The 18,640-nt window shown below is 40.7% G+C and overlaps 1 protein-coding gene across 5 annotated transcripts in view; it reads right to left on the bottom strand.

The window, feature by feature from the left end:
• Window positions 1-18,640, bottom strand: part of ankrd44 (ankyrin repeat domain 44) — a 123,062-nt gene that overhangs the window by 77,403 nt on the left and 27,019 nt on the right. For all 5 annotated transcript variants that reach the window (XM_052019651.1, XM_052019669.1, XM_052019678.1 and 2 more), the window contains exon 2: window positions 756-839. In XM_052019651.1, the coding sequence (XP_051875611.1) occupies window positions 756-839 (84 nt within the window). The remainder of the gene's footprint in view (window positions 1-755; window positions 840-18,640) is intronic.

Below are 18,640 nucleotides of genomic sequence, written 5' to 3' on the forward strand. Positions count from 1 at the left end.
ATAATTCTGGAATGTAAGAAATCCGTCAATCAGGGACCACACTTCAATGTGTGAATTTGTTCTTCAATGGCCATTGCTAGAAAGATGTTTATTAACACTATATGGCAACAGGATTGTTGGCTGTTATGCCCACTGCACCAAAAAGACCTCCAATGCTGAGCTCAGTAATAAGTAATATTCACCAAAGAGGTAAATTGAACAACATGCAAACTAGGAAGAAGAAACAAAAATAACAGGGTGTATTGATTGAACAGAATCTTGAATCAGCCCTTCAAATGTATTGAACAAACAAATTCCCAGGCATAGAACACTGACTTTATTGCCCTCAAGAACAGAGTCTCCATTAGGTACAGCATTACATGCAAATGAATTGTGTGCACAGTGACTTGTGCACAATAATCTCCTATATACTAATAAATAGGTTCATTCATTAGGCCCACTTGTTGCAAGGCCATCTATATACATTGATGCAAATTAGCTTTTAACAACTTCCCAAAATTTAAAGAGAAATCTGACCAACTGTATTTTCTCAAGTACATGGCCAAGTAATTTAGGAATAAATTATGTACATCAGCCAAATACAATGAATGAGAGACTCTCTAGTCAATAGATGCAATATTGTTCGGTCAGTTGAACTTGCCCAATAATCATTAGAAAGACCAAAAATTATGGCCCCAATGCTGTACATTATTCAATAAAAGAATAGCATCTGTTCAATAAACATATTTTTAGCAAAAAGCTTTACAGTAACTTACCAAAGCATTGACATCTTCCGTTTTATAAATTAACACCCGTACTTCTTCAGAATCACCACTAAATATTGCATAGACCAATGGAGGCTAGGAGAAAAAAAAAGTTTGTAGTTAGAATTGTTATTTATAATATATGCAAAGGTTCAAACAAATACCTATATTGAAAAATTCAGAATTGTTCAACATGGATTAAATAAGCATAGCATTCGAATTTCAAGAGATATGCTGAAAACTACGGGCGAGCCATTCATTAACAATCCCTTTTCATTTGAGTACTTGAAGCTGAAAGTTGCCTCAAGAATCCTGCAAAGGAAAATTTAAACACATTGTCTCTACATATTTTCTGGTTTTACTCCTGAATTCCAGCACGCACTTCATTGTTAAAATCATTTTTCCTTCTTTCTTTCCTCAACAGTACTGAAGTAGACACAAAGTTTAGGGCAGGTGCTTTAAATAAACAGGTATTTTCAACAACGGAAGATGCTTGGCTATCTCACCTATTTTCTACACACCTGCTCTCACTCCATTCTCTGTCGGGACAGGGCAAGACTGCAATTCCCCTGGTCCTCGCCTTTCACCTCACTGATCTCCACACTCCACAGATCATTCCTCACAATTTCTTCCACTTCCAACAATAATCCAGCACCAGGTACACACTCCCCTCCCCTTGCAGCATTTTGAAGGGAGCATACAATTCATGACTCCCTGGTCCACTCTTCCGTCCCCACCAGCCACTCCCCAACCTACAAATCTTTTCACCATGGAATTGCAGCAGAGGCAATATCTGTCCTATTACCTCTTCCCTTCCCACCATCCAGGGACCCAGGTGAAGCAGTTATTCACTTGCATGCCTGTCAATCTAGTCTACACAGTGGTCTCCTCTACACTTGAGGAACCAAGCACCAATTAGGAACACCTACGTTCAGTCTGCAGGGGTGACCCTGAGCTTTCTATGGCCTGCTTCCTCCATCCCACTCCCACTGACATATCTGTCTATAGCCTTCTGCACTGCTTCACAAGGCACACCACAAGGGTGTGGAGCAGTACTTCATCTGCCACTTAAGCATATTGCAGCCTTCCAGACTCGATATCAAATTGTCCAACTCCCAATAACTCATTTTTCGCTGTCTATTTCAGCTACCTTTGCTGCAAGTTATCCTTCTACGATATTGGCTCAGTTTCCCCCTGCACCCCACACCCCCTCCATTTGGTCACCCTGACCCACTATTTGCAACACATTTCACTTCTTTGCAACTTCGAAATGCCACATTAACAACCCAACAGCACAACAACCCGAGCCTTAAACTGTCACAGATATTCATTTTGTCCTATCTTTCCCTCCTGCAACTTCTCTGCATCTTAAAACTACCTTTTAAGTCACTTTCCTAGTTCTGATAAAGGGTCTTGATCCAAAATGTTAACTCTTTCTCTTTCCACAGATGCTGCTCCATCTTCCAGCATTATGTTCTTGTTTCAGATTTTGTGTTTTCTATTTGTTTCAATTTTCAAATATTTTTAATCATTTGTATTTCTTGAAATAGTTCAACTATTAGCAGACTGACACAAGTAGTTTTCATTCAAAAATTAATGCAACCTCTATGGTACAAGAATGAACATTTAAATTGGAAAAGAAAATGGAGAGTGTATATGATTCCAATCTATATACTTTAAACGTATTAAATGCAATGAATCTTCAAATATTTCACATGAGTTAATGACAAATTCTCATGACTGGTGTCACTTCCTATAAAAGCAGCTTCAAGGTCAGGAAGGTGCAAACCAGTCCTCCTACATCCCACCCCTCCCCCACCACCTTTATGGACCATTGACGATAGTGAATCAGAGTCATTCAGCACAGAAACAAGCCCACCATGTTTATCCCAATCATCAAATACCTATCCATACTAACCTCATTTACCAGCACTTGGTCTGTAGCCTTCTGTGCTTTGGCAATTCAAGTGCTCATCCAAATACTTTTTAAAATGCTGTGAGAGTAACTATCTTCACCACCTTCTTAGGCCTTGCATTCTGGATTGTAACCATCCTGTGTGAAAAATTTCTTCCACCAATCCTCTCTAAACCCTTACTCCTCACCCAAAACCTATGCCCTCTGGCTCTGCCTATCTCTGCCATGGGGAAAATTTTCCTACCCTTTCTATGCCTCCCTCAGATCTTCCACAGCCCTCTCTGCTCCAAGAAAAACAAATCCAGCCTATCCAGAAACATGAGAAACAAAGGACTGCAGATGCTAGAATCCAGATGAAAAACACGATGATGCTGGAGGAATTCAGCAGGCCAGGCAGCATCCGAGGAGAAAAGCAGGTGGTCAACGTTTCGGGTCAGGATTCTTCTTCAGGACTGAAGATAGGAAAAGCGGAAGCCCAGTATATAGGAGGGAAAAGCAAAGCAGTGATAGGTGGACAAAAGAGGGGAGAGGGGTGGGCACAGGGTGGTGATAAGTCAATGCAGGTAAGAGATAGTGATAGGCAGGTGCGGGGAGGAGGGGAGAGCAGATCCCCCAGGGGATGGGTCAAAAGTAAGAAGAGAGAGGAAAAAAAGATGCTAGGAGAAGGAAGAAGAGAAGAAGCATGGTGGGGGCGTTGCAGAGAAGGGGGGTGAGGATTACCTAAAGTGGGAGAATTCAATTCTCATGCTGTCAGGCTGCAAGGTTCCAAGACAGAAAATGAGGTGCTGTTCCTCCAGTTTGCGCTTGGAATTCTCCTGGCAGCAGAGGAGGCTGAGGACTGTTACATCAGTGATAGTGTGGGAGGGGGAGTTGAAGTGACTGGCCATGGGGAGATGCAGATCGCGGTTACAGACAGAGCGCAGGTGTTCTGCAAAACGGTCACCTAGTCAGCGTTTGGTGTCAGCAATGTAGAGGAGGCCACACTTGGAGCACTGAATGCAGTAGATGATATTAAGGGAGGTGAATCTCTGTCTCATCTGTAAGAACCATTTGGGTCCCTGGATGGAGGTGATGGCGGGGCAACTATGGCAGGGGCGGTGGAACGTTCCCAGGGTGGGAGCTCATTTTCCATCTCTCCTTACCTTTGACCCATCCCCCAAGGGATCTGCTCTCTCCTCCTCCCCTGCACCTGCCTATCACTATCTCTTACCTGCATCTACCTATCACCACCTTGTGCCCACCTTGCCTCCTCTCTTTTGTCTGCTCTGCTTCTCTCTCCTATCTATTGGGCTTCCCCTTTTCCTATCTTCAGTCCTGAAGAAAGGTCCTGACCCGAAACGTTGACTGCCTGCTTTTCTCCATGGATGCTGCCTCGCCTGCTGAGTTCCTCCAGCATCATCGTGTTTTTCATCTATCCAGAAACATTCCATCCAAGGCAACTTCCTGGTGAATCTCTTATGCACCCTCTCCACTGCAATCACGTTCTTCCAGAATTGCATTCAATATTCCAGCTGTGGCCTAATGAATGTTTGATAAAGTTGCACCATGACCTCTTTGCTGATATGTTCTATGCTCCAGCTAATGAAGGCACTCTCCAGTCCTTATTGCAAAATGATGGCTGGCAGCCAAGGAAGCAGAGCAGCTGGTCCTCAGCAGCACCCACAAGACAATGTACAGGTATTCCCCTAGTTATTAGCTTTTGATTTATGAAATCTTGCTATAACGCCATTGGGTATGCAACCTCAATTTACAAATTTACTTGTAAACACTTGTAATGCACAATAGAAATATATTGACCCTTTAAATTTACCTTCTTTCCCTGGTGATCTACAATGGGCAGGAACAGACAAATAACTTGCACAAATATCTACACAGGCACAGTACGTGCATTCTCATTTGGAAAAGTTCCCAGAAGAGGTAGGTATTAGCCTGTGCACAGCTCCACTCACATCACAGCTGGGGTGACTTACAAGGAAGCCAGGGAATTTACTTTAACAAGACCAGTAGGATAGGGATCAGACTAGACGTCCATTAGCTGCACCTCCTTGGTAGCAGCCCAGTGATTTATTGAGTAGCTATTACACCATTCAATAAGGGTATTAACTTACATTGAAAAAAATGGACCATGGTTCTTGATCCTTCCACAAGAGGATGTGTCCAAATTATCAAGACTACTGATTTTGTAAGGTCCCCAGGTAAGTACCCTGAGAAAATACATTATCTTTCTTTTCATTATTCAAGATTTAATTCTGACTAAAAGGGTAATTAGTGTTTTTAAGGTGCTTGTGTTGATGTAGCGTTAAGGTTTTAGGTGTATTTTGATTGAGATTTTTGGGATTTTGGAACATACAGTTTTTATATTAAAATTAACAGGAAATACAACCTATTTGTAAATAAAGAAAAAGTTGTAAGAAGTGCTTTTAAAAAGTGCAACATGTGTTTATGCAGTTTAAGCTGTTGTCCAACCTGCCTAAAATCAAGTATGCCAAGCGATTTTCAACATTAACCACTATTAAAACATTAATATTCCTTTCCCATAATTTTGTCCATTTTAGCCACAACTGAGGGGCAATTTTGTTTTCTCTCCCTACAATTTAGGAAGATCCTTACTTCCTTATTTGCATACACATTTCTTCCTCTGCTGTCCTTCCACAGTATGATAATCTGTGCACTATGCCTATGTGTAATTGCTTCTTTAGAATCTTTTACCCTGTCCACATAGATTCTATACATGTCTTATTGCTTATGTGGCACAACAGAGGAAGGGGACACATCCTTTATGTTGTCCCTAATAATTATGCCTATCCTACTTCTTTTCCTTCACTATATTTTCCAAATCTTCCAACATTTAATTCTCAGACCTCTGGATAAAAAGAATCTCTTGAGATTCAAGTTTAAGATATAAATATTAGAATCTGGATGAATACCAGCAGGTGTTCACTAGCGGGTGAACTACTGCAAATATGTTTCAGCCAGAAGCGTTCTTAAGAACAGCTACCCCAATCCAAAAAAGTCTCATATTTCACTTTAATTACAGACTACACTAGTCTATACCATGCTTTTGCAGAGACAATACATACTGCACTAGGCAGAAAAAATAGAACAAATGCAAGAGCAAAATAACATTATTTAGGATTCTATACCGAAGAGAGAGATTAGGGAAAATGCTTTTTGATCAAATCTGTACATTTGCAACTCAACCATAAGTTGTCAAAAAAACAGTAGTGAGCTTCACTGGATGGGTCTGCATTGTAATGTTTTTTTTTGTACATTTATCAATTCCATCACCACTTCATTTTAAGAGAGAGGACTCACTGGTTAAGACCACAATGTAAATTCCAGAGTTAAAATAATTGATAGGAGGAAGGCCAATTTCAATGGAATGAAAATGGATTTGGCTCAGGTAAATTGGTAACAAAAGTTGACAAACAAAAGCATAACGAAGGAATGGATTCTTATATGAAGAGATGGTTCAGATACAGTTGAAACACATTCCCAGAGGCAAAAGAAAGACCAACAAATCCAGAGGGTGCTTCCAAAGTATCAGTGCAGGAGAAGATAGCTGAAGCACTAGATACATTAAAAATTGATAGTACGGAGACAATAGAAAAGCTGTCTGAACTTTAAAGTAGGTAATTCACCATGACCAAATGGGATGTAAATGGATTTTGAGGGAAGTATGGAAAAAAATTGCAGAGGGTTATCAACAGAGGCAAGAGTATAAAAGCAGTGAAGTTCTGATGAACCTTTATAAAACACTGGCCTTAAACAGAGTATTGTATTCAATTCTGGTGGCCACATTAAAAGGAAGAATGTGAAGAAATCAGAGAAGAATCAGAATAATTCCTCAGATGAGGGACGAAAGTTGCAAGGATTTGAGAGGCTGGGTCTGTTTGCTTTGAAGACTGAGAGGACATTTTGAAAGGATACACAATGGGCAGAGTGGATAGTGGGAGCCTGTTCCTATTGGTGGGAAGATCAAGGACAAGAGGTCACAAGTATAAAAGAGGGGAAAAGAATCAAGAGCGACATATGCAGCTTGTGGTTGGAATCTAGAATGTACTGCCTGCAGCTGTAGTGAGAGCAAGTTTCATTGCGTCTTTCAAGAGAGAACTGGATAAATATTAGGTGGTGAAAAAAATGTAGGGCAATGAAAACGAACCAGTGAGTGAAACTAGAGAAGTGTTCTGGTAGGCAGCTGACAGACACACGATGGGCTAAATTGGTTCCTTCTCTGATGTAGATATTCTTTCACTGAATGACAAGATCGTAGATGATTGCTACATTCATGTACAAGTTATGTATCCCAAGATGCAGAAATAGTATCATGTATGTTTGAAATGTCATAAAAATATTGCCTTCATTGTATTTAAACAAAGAACAAATGCTACCAAGTGGCACAGACCATTGGATGTTTTCCCACACTTAATTTGGTCAAGAGATTAAAGACGAACAGTTACTGGGAATTTTCCAAGTTTCTAAGAATGCCCATAAACTGTCTTGGTGCTTGGCTAACATTAGCCTCAAAAGCACATCAAGTGATTCATGTGATCATCTGCACTAAGAACATAGATATCGTTAACAAAATTAGCTTTCTACTTGTAGGTTATAAATTTCTTATTCAACTTAATAATTCTTAAACCCCATTCCTGCCTCTAATTGTTTGAGTCACCGGAATTTTTGGACAGCTCTGTATACGATATTCAATATCTCAACTATGATGTAAAACCAGGACCATAACTAAACAAACAAAAGAAACTACAACAATCTGAGGATACTAGAAAAGGAAGTGGAGGGGTGGGCTAGTAAGTTTGCAGATGACACAAAGGTTGGGTGTGTTGTGGATAGTTTGGAGGGCTGTCAGAGGTTACAGAGGGACATAGATAGGATGCAAAGTTGGGCTGAGAAGTGGCAGATGCAGTTCAACCCAGATAAGTGTGAAGTGGTTCTTTTTGGTAGGTCAAATATGATGGCAGAATATAATCTTAATGGTAGGACTCTTGGCAGTGTGGAGGATCAGAGGGATCTTGGGGTCAGAGTCCATAGGACGCTCAAAGCGGCCGCGCAGGTTGACTGTGGTTAAGAAGTCATATGGTGTATTGTCCTTCATCAATCGTGGAATTAAATTTAGGAGCCGAGAGGTATTGTTGCAGCTATATAGGTCCCTGGTCAGACCCCACTTGCAGTACTGTATTCAGTTCTGGTCACCTCACTACAGGAAGGATGTGGAAGCCATAGAAAGGGCACAGAGGAGATTTACAAGGATGCTGCCTGGGATGCGGAGCATGCCTTATGAAAGCAGGTTGAGGGAATTCGGCCTTTTCTCCTTGGAGCGACGGAGGATGAGGGGGGACCTGATAGAGGTATATAAGATGATGAGAGGTAATTGATTGGGTAGATAGTCAGAGGCTTTTCCCCAGGGCTGAAATGGTGGCCACAAGAGGACATAGGTTTAAGGTGCTGGGAAGTAGGTATAGAGGAGATGTCAGGGGTAAGTTTTTTTTACTCAGAGAGTGGTGAGTGCGTGGAATGGGCTGCTGGCAACGGTGGTGGAGGTGGATACGATAGGGTCTTTTAAGAGACTATTGGATAGGTACATGGAGCTGAGAAAAATAGAGGGCTATGGGTAAGCCTAGTAATTTCTAGGGTAGGGACATGTTCGGCACAGCTTTGTGGGCTGAAGGGCCTGAATTGTGCTGTAGTTTTTCTATGTTTCTATGTTTCTAAATGTACTGGAACTGCAAAAAGGTAGAAATGACTTGCAATGCCACAGTCAAATTGTGATGGTTAAGGTTGAGCCATATAAACGCATCATCTAATTCTGGATATATGAAGTTGCATCTTTTGCACTAGACTAAACTGACAGCCAATTTAAAACATAGCTAACACTTTGCAGAAAATTTGACCAAGCATTTTAAATGAAGTGGATTGATAATAGGAATGGAATTGATGTCAGCCAGAAAAATCTCTTGAAAGAAAATGAAAGCTAAACCAAACTAATAATTCCGTGATTATTAATGTGTTTGGACAAGATTTACTTACAAAGTTGATGTACAATTGACTGAACTGTAATCATACATCAAACTCACCACTCAAAATAAACAATGTCATATATAATGCATGAAGCTTGTGTCTATTTGACTGCATCTACTAGTGTTACAGACACAATTCTCATAAACATATCCAAATTATTCATTTCTGCATTGTTTCATACACATTCAGTAAACTAATTAAATTGAAATTTGATGTTTCATCTCGATCATCTTGATGCAAGATTGAAATTTCTATCCGTAAATTTCGAAACAAATTTTGTTAATCCCACAAATCAAGCCCATATAGACCTTATTAATACAGTTGAATGTTATTCATAAATCATCCCAAAAAAACTACACACATGCATAAAATCTAAATTTTTTTCACCTCCCCTCTCCCCCCCATCAATTATAAATAGAATTATTTTCTAAAATATGCACAAATTCTTTGGTTATGCATCCAAAATTTGAAATGATTGTGTCTTGAGATTGGTTTTCATTGTTATTGACTGACTAAAAGATAACCACATCAATCGATATCCCAAGTTTAATGTCTCAATTGGCTGCAGTCACTTTTGATGAGTTGAGGGGACTGAAATGTGAACCATCTCTCATATGCAGCCCAGACATCCTGTTTCACTTAATACAGATAGCTCAACATTAAGGTCACTAACAAAATAGAAACCCTGTCATTATTACAAAAGTCAGCTATTTACTGTAGAACACAACGAACAGGCCACATCTACTCCATGACTCATCAAGCTCATGGCTGGATTTTGACCTCTGTCGTGGCAGGGCTTACATGCTATAACAGGCTACAAATCAAAGTCGGGCAGCAGCACCGACAATACCACATCCCTTCCTGATGAGCTTAATGCATTTTATGTGCGCTTTGAACAGAAGGGGAATGGAATGTCATCACCCGCCCCAACAGCCTCCAATGCAACTGTACCCACAGTCACCGTTGCAGACATCAGATTAGTCTTCTGGACAGCAAACCTGCATAAAGCATCTGGCCCAGATGGAGTTCCTGGCCGTGTCCTTAGATCCTGTGCAGATCAGCTGGCAGGGGTATTTGTAGACATTTTTAACCTCTCCCTACTTCAATCAGAGGTTCCCACCTGCTTTAAGAAGACCATCATCATCCTGGTACCAAAGAAAAATAAGGTAACGTGCCCTAATGACTAGTGGCTGGTAACTCTGACATCCACCATCATGAAGTGCTTCGAGAGGTTGGTCACATCAACTCCAGCCTCCTAGAAAACCTCGACCCACTGCAATTCGCCTACCTCTGAAACAGGTCCACAGCAGACACAATCTTCCTGGCCATGCACTCACCTCTGGAGCATAGGGTAGTAAAAGATAACCTACGTCAGCCTATTTACTGACTACAGCTCCACCTTCAATACCATAATTCCAAGCAAACACATCACTAAACTTCCAGACCTGGGACTCAACTTTGCAACTGGATCCTTGACTTTCTGACCAACAGACCGCAATCAGTAAGGATAGGCAACAACACCTCCGCCACAATTATCCCCAACACTGGTGCTACACAAGGCTGCGTCCTCAGCCCCCTACTTTCCTCCCTATACACTCACGACTGCGTGGCCAGATTCTGCTCTGGCTCCATCTACAAGTTTGCAGATGACACCACCATAGTGGACCAAATCTCAAATAACAATGAGTCCGAGTACAGGAAAGAGATAGAGAGCCTAGTGACATGGTGTCATGACAACAACCTATCCTTCAACATCAGCAAAACAAAAGAGCTGGTCATTGACTTCAGGAAGGTGGTGATGCACAGGGTCCTGTTTACATCAATGGTGTTGAGGTCGAGAGCTTCAAGTTCCTAGGAGTAAATGTCACCAATAGACTGTCCTGGTCCACCACATAGACACCATGACCAAGAAAGTGCACAAGCACCTCTACTTCCTCAAGAGGCTAAAGAAATTCAGCATGCCCCCATCGACTCTCAGTAAGTTTTATAGATGCACCATAGAAAGCATCCTATCCAGGTTCATCACGGCTTTGTATGGCAACTGCTCTGCCCAAGACCACAAGAAACTTCAGAGAGTTGTGGACACTGCTCAGCACATCATGAAAACCAGCCTCCCCTCCATAGCCTCTGTCTACACTTCCCACAGCCTCAGAATGGCAGCCAACATAATCAAAGACCCCTCTCACCTCAGATATTCTCCCTTCTCCCCTTTCCACCACACAGAAGATCAAGGACAGCTTTGAGCACATCCTTGCATCTTTCTTTCTGCCTACCTGATAATCTCTTTCCGCAACAAAGCCCCAAACAGTGTTCTGTTTCAGGAGTTTGGTGTCACACATGCAAGTGATATAGCCTGTCAAACATAGCCAAATGAGCGTAATGAGGGCTGGGAATATTGGCCTGGGAGGGGATATTAACTTTGGTTCATTTATCCTTCCAGTGAACTTGGGGGATTTTGCAGAGATAGCATTGGTGAGATCACTCCGGTACCTTGAGGCACTTGCTGCAGGTCTCAAAAGCATGTAGGAGGGCAGGGATCACTGCTGCCCAGTATACAAGGAGTGCTGTGCCACACTGAGGCCTTTATTTTCCTCAAAGAAAGGCTGTGCTGGCACCATGAAGGCAAGAATTATCATTAATGTTTGCCTGCACTGAGAGTTGACTACTGAGCTACATGAAGTGGCTTACATTTTTTTTTCCATAGTCTTTCTACATTTCTTTATTGTCAGAGAGTATAATGGTACAGCAAGGGCATAATGGTAGAGAACCTTCGTCCTGTGACAGTTAGGCTTAAGGCCAGTCCCCCAGTATTTCAAGCAACAAATATTAATTAACCTGCAAACCCACACATCTTTGGGATGAGGGGGGAAACCAGAAAACCAGGAGGAGACCATCCACCCCTCCCCCCCCCCAAACCCCAAGTGATCACAGGGAAAATGTGCAAACTCCACAAAGACATCAGAGGTCAGGATTGAACCCAAGTAACTGGAGCTGTGAGGCAACAAAACTGCCAGATGCGCCACTGTGCCACCAAGAACTCTGCTTCTGAGCATGCAGAAATCCAAGCATCATCTGTAAGCTGTGATCAAATACCGCGATTTGGTAACTTTGGTTATAGCTGTAGGTTGAATGGTTTCCCAGCAATTCTGAGGAAGTTTGTTGGATGTGACGTGCAACAATACAAGAACGGAAGAGACTTGGGACAATGATGCAGCCATATTTGACATTGATCTCCAACAGGTCCTGTAAATGGTCCTGTTATACACCCATTGCTTAGTATCATGGCTTACATGCTGTCATAAAGCAAACAAATTCAAGAATTTCTGTGGGCAGTTGAATCTAAGGAGGTTGTTCCACAGACCCCCACCCCCCACCGTCAGATGGAGTCAAAGGCTTTAGTGAGTTGAAAAGGCTTTGTATAGTAACCGGTACCACTTGCTGCATGCTTGGAGTTGTCACATGAAGGTCACATCCACTGTGCCTACAGGTGGATAGAATCCACTCTTCGATTCAGAGAGCAGCACTTTGACCACTGGGAGGAGACAGCTGAGAAGGCAATGGCTTTCCCTCTGGCAGAGCATAGGGAGATTCCTTTGTAGTTATCAGAGTTGAACTTAACTCCTTTCTTGAAGATGGTCATGATTATGGTGCACAGAAATTCATTTCAATTTTCAATGTTTGCTCCACAACAGCACATGAGTCATGATACTAAGCAATGGGTTTAGAATGGAACCAATCTTAGCAAAGACCAGTGTCAAACAAGGCTGCATTATTGTCCCAAGTCTCAGTCTTGTACTGTTGCACCTCACCTCAACAAAATTCCTCAGAATTACCTGGAGAGTGTTCAACTTGTGGCAACCATGCTGATTAATCAAGATCACCAAATCTCAGATATGTCTTTGCATTCCCAAACGTGGACAACTAGTTGAATGTGTAACCAAAGCTCTTCTCCACTCAGTTTTAGAACTTGAGCAAAGATACCTTCTGGTCCCAAGACCTTGTTATTTTGTTTCAGAGATGTGAGCTTTTCAATGTCTTCTCAGTCAGGATTGGTAGCAAGGCACTGCAGTGGGAGGGAGACAAGGGCACTCACATCAAGAATAAAGTCATGGTCAAGATGGTCTACAAAAAAAGTGTCCATTTCAGCAAGCAGTGTTCACTTTTCCATCCTCAATATATTCAGCCCCATTCTTGGCTCTCACTGGAGTGGAGCCTTGGCAGTCTGTAAAGTAAACAGCTTTGACAGCAGAGAAGAATCTCATCCTTCAGGCAACTGAATAGATCTTTCTTTTCCCTTGAGGAACAGTACAACTTTTGATCCAGGAATACCTTATATTTGCTGTTAATTAGCTATTTCCTGGTCATTCTCATCACACTGGACCCAATTCTCTTTGCCAAGAGTTTCTTTGCAGATGCCAATTATGGTAGACTTCAGAGCAGACCTCAGAATGCCGTAGGATTCACAAACAGGGTTGTCTATGAAGCACTGTTGCACAGATGTCCATCACTAAAATTGTCCATCCCACTCTGGCATGCCCGTCTGTAGCCTCCTGCATTGTTCTAATGAGGCTCAATGCAAGCTTGAAGAACAACACTTCATCTCGTCAGGGTAGGTTTCAGTCTTAATATCCAAGTCAACAATTTCAAATATCACACCTGCTCTGTATCAGAAGTGGCCAGGTCTACTGCAGTTTATCCATCCATATTTCATAACTTTTGCATGTTCCTTTGTTTGTTCTCTTATTCCCCTCACCAACCTATCAACCAGGTGGCTTTAACAGTATGTCAGATACATTCTTCTTGGTAGAGAAGCCAAGAGTCTTTTTGCAGGTGCAAATTCAACTGCTCTGAAGTTCTGAGGGATGAATTTCAGAGAAACTCAGCCAGCCTCCACCCGCTCTGCAACTTGAAACCAACTAATCCTAACCTCTCTCCAAATTCTGTTGAAGGGTCTTTAACCCAAAACATTAACTCTTATTCTCTTTTCACGATGTTGTGTGATCTGCTGAGTGCTGCAATTAACATTAAAACTGGAGCACTGCGTCCTGAATTAGCAAATGAAGCAGGAGTTATTTAATTAGCATGGGTCCACAGCAGCAAACCATAAAGGTACAAACCTCATCTTAACATGACATTTTTAAAAATGCATAAAAAAGTTATATAAAATATTCAAGCAAAAGGATATTTTGGTTAACTGAAACACAGATCTGCTCACATTCAAAATGCTTTTCAGGAAATTTTTCTACAGCAAGCTTAATTAGCAGAAGAATTTTCAGAAGTATTTCCTTCAGCAACAAGTACATAATCTCATAGGAGGGCTGTAGCATTGTAGTTAAATTACCATTGATTCTGAGAAATTAGTTTGAATTTTGTCAAAGCAGTGGGCGAATTTAAATTCAAGTAATTAAATCTGGAACTCAGGAAAAAAAATCTACTATTAATAATGTTGACCACGACACAACTTAATTGTGGTAACAGCTTATCTGGTTCATTGATACGCCTTAGGAATGAAGTGTGCAACACAACATTTTACCTGGTCTGGACTATATGCAATTCCAAACCCACATGCTATCCAAGTTGCCACTTGTACAGGCCATAACAGTTCAGGGAAAATAAGGGGTGGACAAAGAAAAAGTCAGCATTGTTAACATAATCCACACCCCATAACTTAATAAATGAAAAAGTAACTTGTTTCTGCAATGGATTCATATCCAGAGTTCTGACTAATTTTTGCTGCAACAAAATTTGTTGTACTATATAAGGGTTGAAAAAGAATCATCTTTTTTATTGCCACCCTATTAGTGACTTCTGTTCTCATCAGTTATGTCATAGGATTCTATGAGCTTATAGAAGACATCTCGAAAAGATCATACATCATAGATGACAATGTAAATGTATTCATTTTAATCCCAGGGTTGCAGTACAGTACTACAAACAATATTTATCCCATGCACTTTCTGTTGATTTCTTTAAGCCTTGGAAGTAAAATTGTAGCTTAACTGAACTTTCAAATTTATAATGCTGTCCTTTTTCAAGGTAGCCTTTTATGAGGTAGTTAGTTGCTTTACCACAGAATAGGATAATGATGTAGAACGTACTAAAAACAAGACATTCCAAAATTATACACTGGTGGTAAGAAATATTTATATCCATCGTACACTGCTACTAATTTTAAAAATTTACAGGACTAGAATTCATCATTATCACAAGGAAAATATAGACACCACATTATTTAATATGGTAAATACCATAATCATGCTAAGGAAATTATACCAGAGGCACCAGTGCAAGATAAAAGTAGGGATGGCATCACAAAACTGGCAAATAGTTAATATTAAAAAAGACAGAATAAGAGTCCATTTAGCTAAATATAACTCATAGGAACCACACTGGAATGTTTATGCAAAATTTCAATGTAAAAAGGATACTGTTATGCATATAATACACAATGAATTTCAAATGAGCTTCATTAATGCCCTGGTTGACGAATGATTAAGATCAGAATAGGTATAGTCATGGGACAAGGAGGCATCTGGTTAACAAATTGACTACAAAAGAAAAAGTAGCAGAGTTAAATGGCTGACATAAAGTCACAAGTGCTATTCCTCCAAGGAATTTAAACAAGTGACCTGGATACGAATTAGAAGTATGGCTTTAAATTTTGTAGATACCAAGTTTGGAACAGTTGGTACAGAGGATAATTACTTCAGAATAAAAACAGGAAAAAAAACACTTTTTATAAATGTTTGTAATTTAGCTGAACACAAAATAAGGATGAGAAATGAAAAAGAGGGGAAGACAAATTACAAGAATAGAGGAGATGGCATAGAAATTGGATAAGATAATAAGGTTGACATCTCAAGGCAGAAATGTTAACCCAAATATATTCCAGGTTACTGCAGGGTGAAAATTGCAGAGAGTTACACCTACTGAAAAATAAAAAGAAGCAATAAAACTAGCAACTACAAGCCAGTCAAGTGAAGTCCATACAATAATATTCTCTGTGGTTGAAGTAAACATCACTGTTCTTTTCTGATATACTTTAAATAATCTTGCCTTGGGCATACAGGGCACAAATTTCAAAATCTGCAGATGATACAAAATATATAGTTAAAAAATAAGCCAGATGGGAACAGACCAGAGAGATAGGAGAAGTGGGAAGTGATACCTTTTAGTTTGAGGAATGGAAAGGCTATATATAAAACTATGTATAAAAAAGGAATGTGTGCATAAATGTTTGAAGATGTCAGAGCAAACAACAGTCCTTTTGAAATATAAAGCATAAGAGATGCCTGGCTTTATTGTCAAAGGTATGGAATTCAAAAGCAAGGACGGTTTTAGAGACATTGGTTAGACACGAGCTGGAAAGTAGAGCAAAAAACAACTGCTGGAAGAACTCAGCGGGTCAAGCAGCATCTGTGGAGGCAAAAGAATTGCTGACACATCAGTCTGCATCAAGATCCTGTATCAAGGCTGGTGCTGGAATAGTGTTTAATTTTAGAAACACTCTAGAAAGAATGCCAGTTCCTTGAAGAAGATGAAGAAATCTATTGGAAACAAAGAAATAGAATCATACAGCACAGCAACGGGTTCTTCAGTCCACCATGTCTGTGCCAACCATTAATTACTTACCCATACTTATCCCATTTACCAGTACTTAGCCTGGAGCCGTGGTGATTCAAGTGCTCATCCAAATACTTTAAGTACTGTGAAAGTGCCTGCCTCCACTACCTTCTCAGGCTCCGTGCTTCAGACTACAACCACCTTCTGGATGAAAAAAAAATCTTCTTCAGATCCACTCAAAACCTCTTACTCTTCATCTTAAGCCTATGCCTTCTGGTCTTAGGTACATGTACCGTGGGGAAAAGTTTATTTCCATCTACCTTAGGTATGCCTCTATTAATTTAGTATCTCTGTCAGGTATCCACTCAGTCTCTTCTGCTCCAAAGAAAACAAACCCAGCCTATCTAGTCTCTCCTCATAACAGAAATATCATGGTGAATCTCCTCTGTACTTTCTCCAGTGCAATCATATATTTCTGCTGTGCCCCTAAACAAACCAATGTTTGATAAAGTTGTACCAACACCTCACTGTACTTGTATTCTAGACCCTGGCTAATGAAGGAAAGCATCCATATGCCTTCTTAATCATTCAATCTACCTATGCTGCTACTTTCAGGGATCCTTGGACTCTTACACCAAGGCCCCTTTGTTCTTCAATACTCCTGGGGCCATATAATTGATGGTATATGTCCTACCCACATTACACTCCAAACTATATCATCTGAAACTTAACAGAATTAAATTTCATCTGCTATTGCCCGGTGCAGCTTACCAGCTGATCAACATCATCCTGTAGCCTAAAGAATTCTCTCCTCATGATCAACACCAACAATTTTTGTCATCTGCAAACTTATCAATCATACTTCTGAGATAAATATCTGGGCAACTGATGTGTAGAACAAACAGCAAGGGTCACAGCACTGATCTCTATGGTACAACACTGATCACAGGTTTCCAAACACAATAGCAACCCTCCACCATCATCCAGTTTCTCCTCTTACCAAGCCAATTTTGGATCCAATTTGCCTTGTATGGGCTTTAACCTTTTGGACCAGCCTTCTATGTGGGACCTAGTCAAAGGCCATCCATATGAACCACATCAACCACTCTGCCCTGATCCACATACAGTATCTAGTTATCTCTTCAAAAATCTCAATCTGGTCAAACAGAATCTCCTACCAACAAATCAGTGCTGACTATTCCCAGTCAAGTGCAGATCAATCTTGTCCCTTGGAATTTTTTCCAATAATTTCCCTGCCACTGATGTTAGAGTAACTGGCCTTTAATTATTTGGCTTATCCCAGATGCCCTTCTTAAATAAAGATACCACATTTAGCCATCTTCCAGTTATGTAACACCTCACCTGTGGCCAGTGCAGATATAAATATTTCCGACAGAGCTCAGCAATCTCCTCCCTTGCCTCCCATCACTGTCTGGGGATCTATCCATGTTTATGGCTACTAAGACATCGAATACCTCCTTTTTAATCTTAGCATTCTCTAAAATTTCACTACCCCAAATGAAATCTCCAAATACAATGCCTTTCTCCTTGGTGAATATAGATGAAAAGCTTTTATTTAAGACCCTGCCCATATCCTCTGGCTTCATAGACAAATTGCCCCGTTGGTGCCTAATGGGCCCCACTCTTAACCTAGTGACCCACTTGCTTTTAATATATTTATAAAATGCCTTAGAATTTTCCTTAAGCTTATCTACAGTGATATTTCCCGCTTTGCCGATTTTCATTTTTAAGCACCATCTAACCCCTGGCAGGCCTCCCCTATTTTCAATGCTCTATTACCTACCATACATTTTCTTTGTCTCCTGTATCAAACCTTCGTGATCCCTTGACATCATCCATTCTTTGGACCTGCTGTCCCTACTCTTTACCCTTGCAGAACATGTTTGGCCCTGAACTCTCACTACTTCATTTTTAAAAGGCTCCCATTTACCAACAGCAGGCTTACCTTCAAGTAGCTCCTCCCATTTTACGTTTGCCATATTCTATTGTAATTGGCCTTCCCCCCCCAATTCAGATACTTATGTTTCCAGACTATCCACATTCCTTTCCATTACTATTTTAAAACTTATCCAGTTTTGGGAACTATTCCCAAAGTACTTGCCCAGTGATAATTCAGCCCCTTGCCTGATGCTTCATTCCCTCCGATTAGGTCTAGCAGTGCCCCATCTCTAGTAGGACTATCAACGTACTGGCAGAAAAAGCTCTCCTAGATACAATTTAAAAATTCCACCTTGTCTGATCCTTTCAGACAAAGGAGATACCAGTCGACAAGAGGGTAATCCCCTTCTACTCTAACCCTCTTCCTCTTGCACCACCCTGTGATCTGCCAACATATTTGCTCTTATCACCATCTGACTGTTGGGAA

Source organism: Pristis pectinata, chromosome 1 (genome assembly GCF_009764475.1).
Source record: "Pristis pectinata isolate sPriPec2 chromosome 1, sPriPec2.1.pri, whole genome shotgun sequence".
Classification (NCBI taxonomy): domain Eukaryota; kingdom Metazoa; phylum Chordata; class Chondrichthyes; order Rhinopristiformes; family Pristidae; genus Pristis; species Pristis pectinata.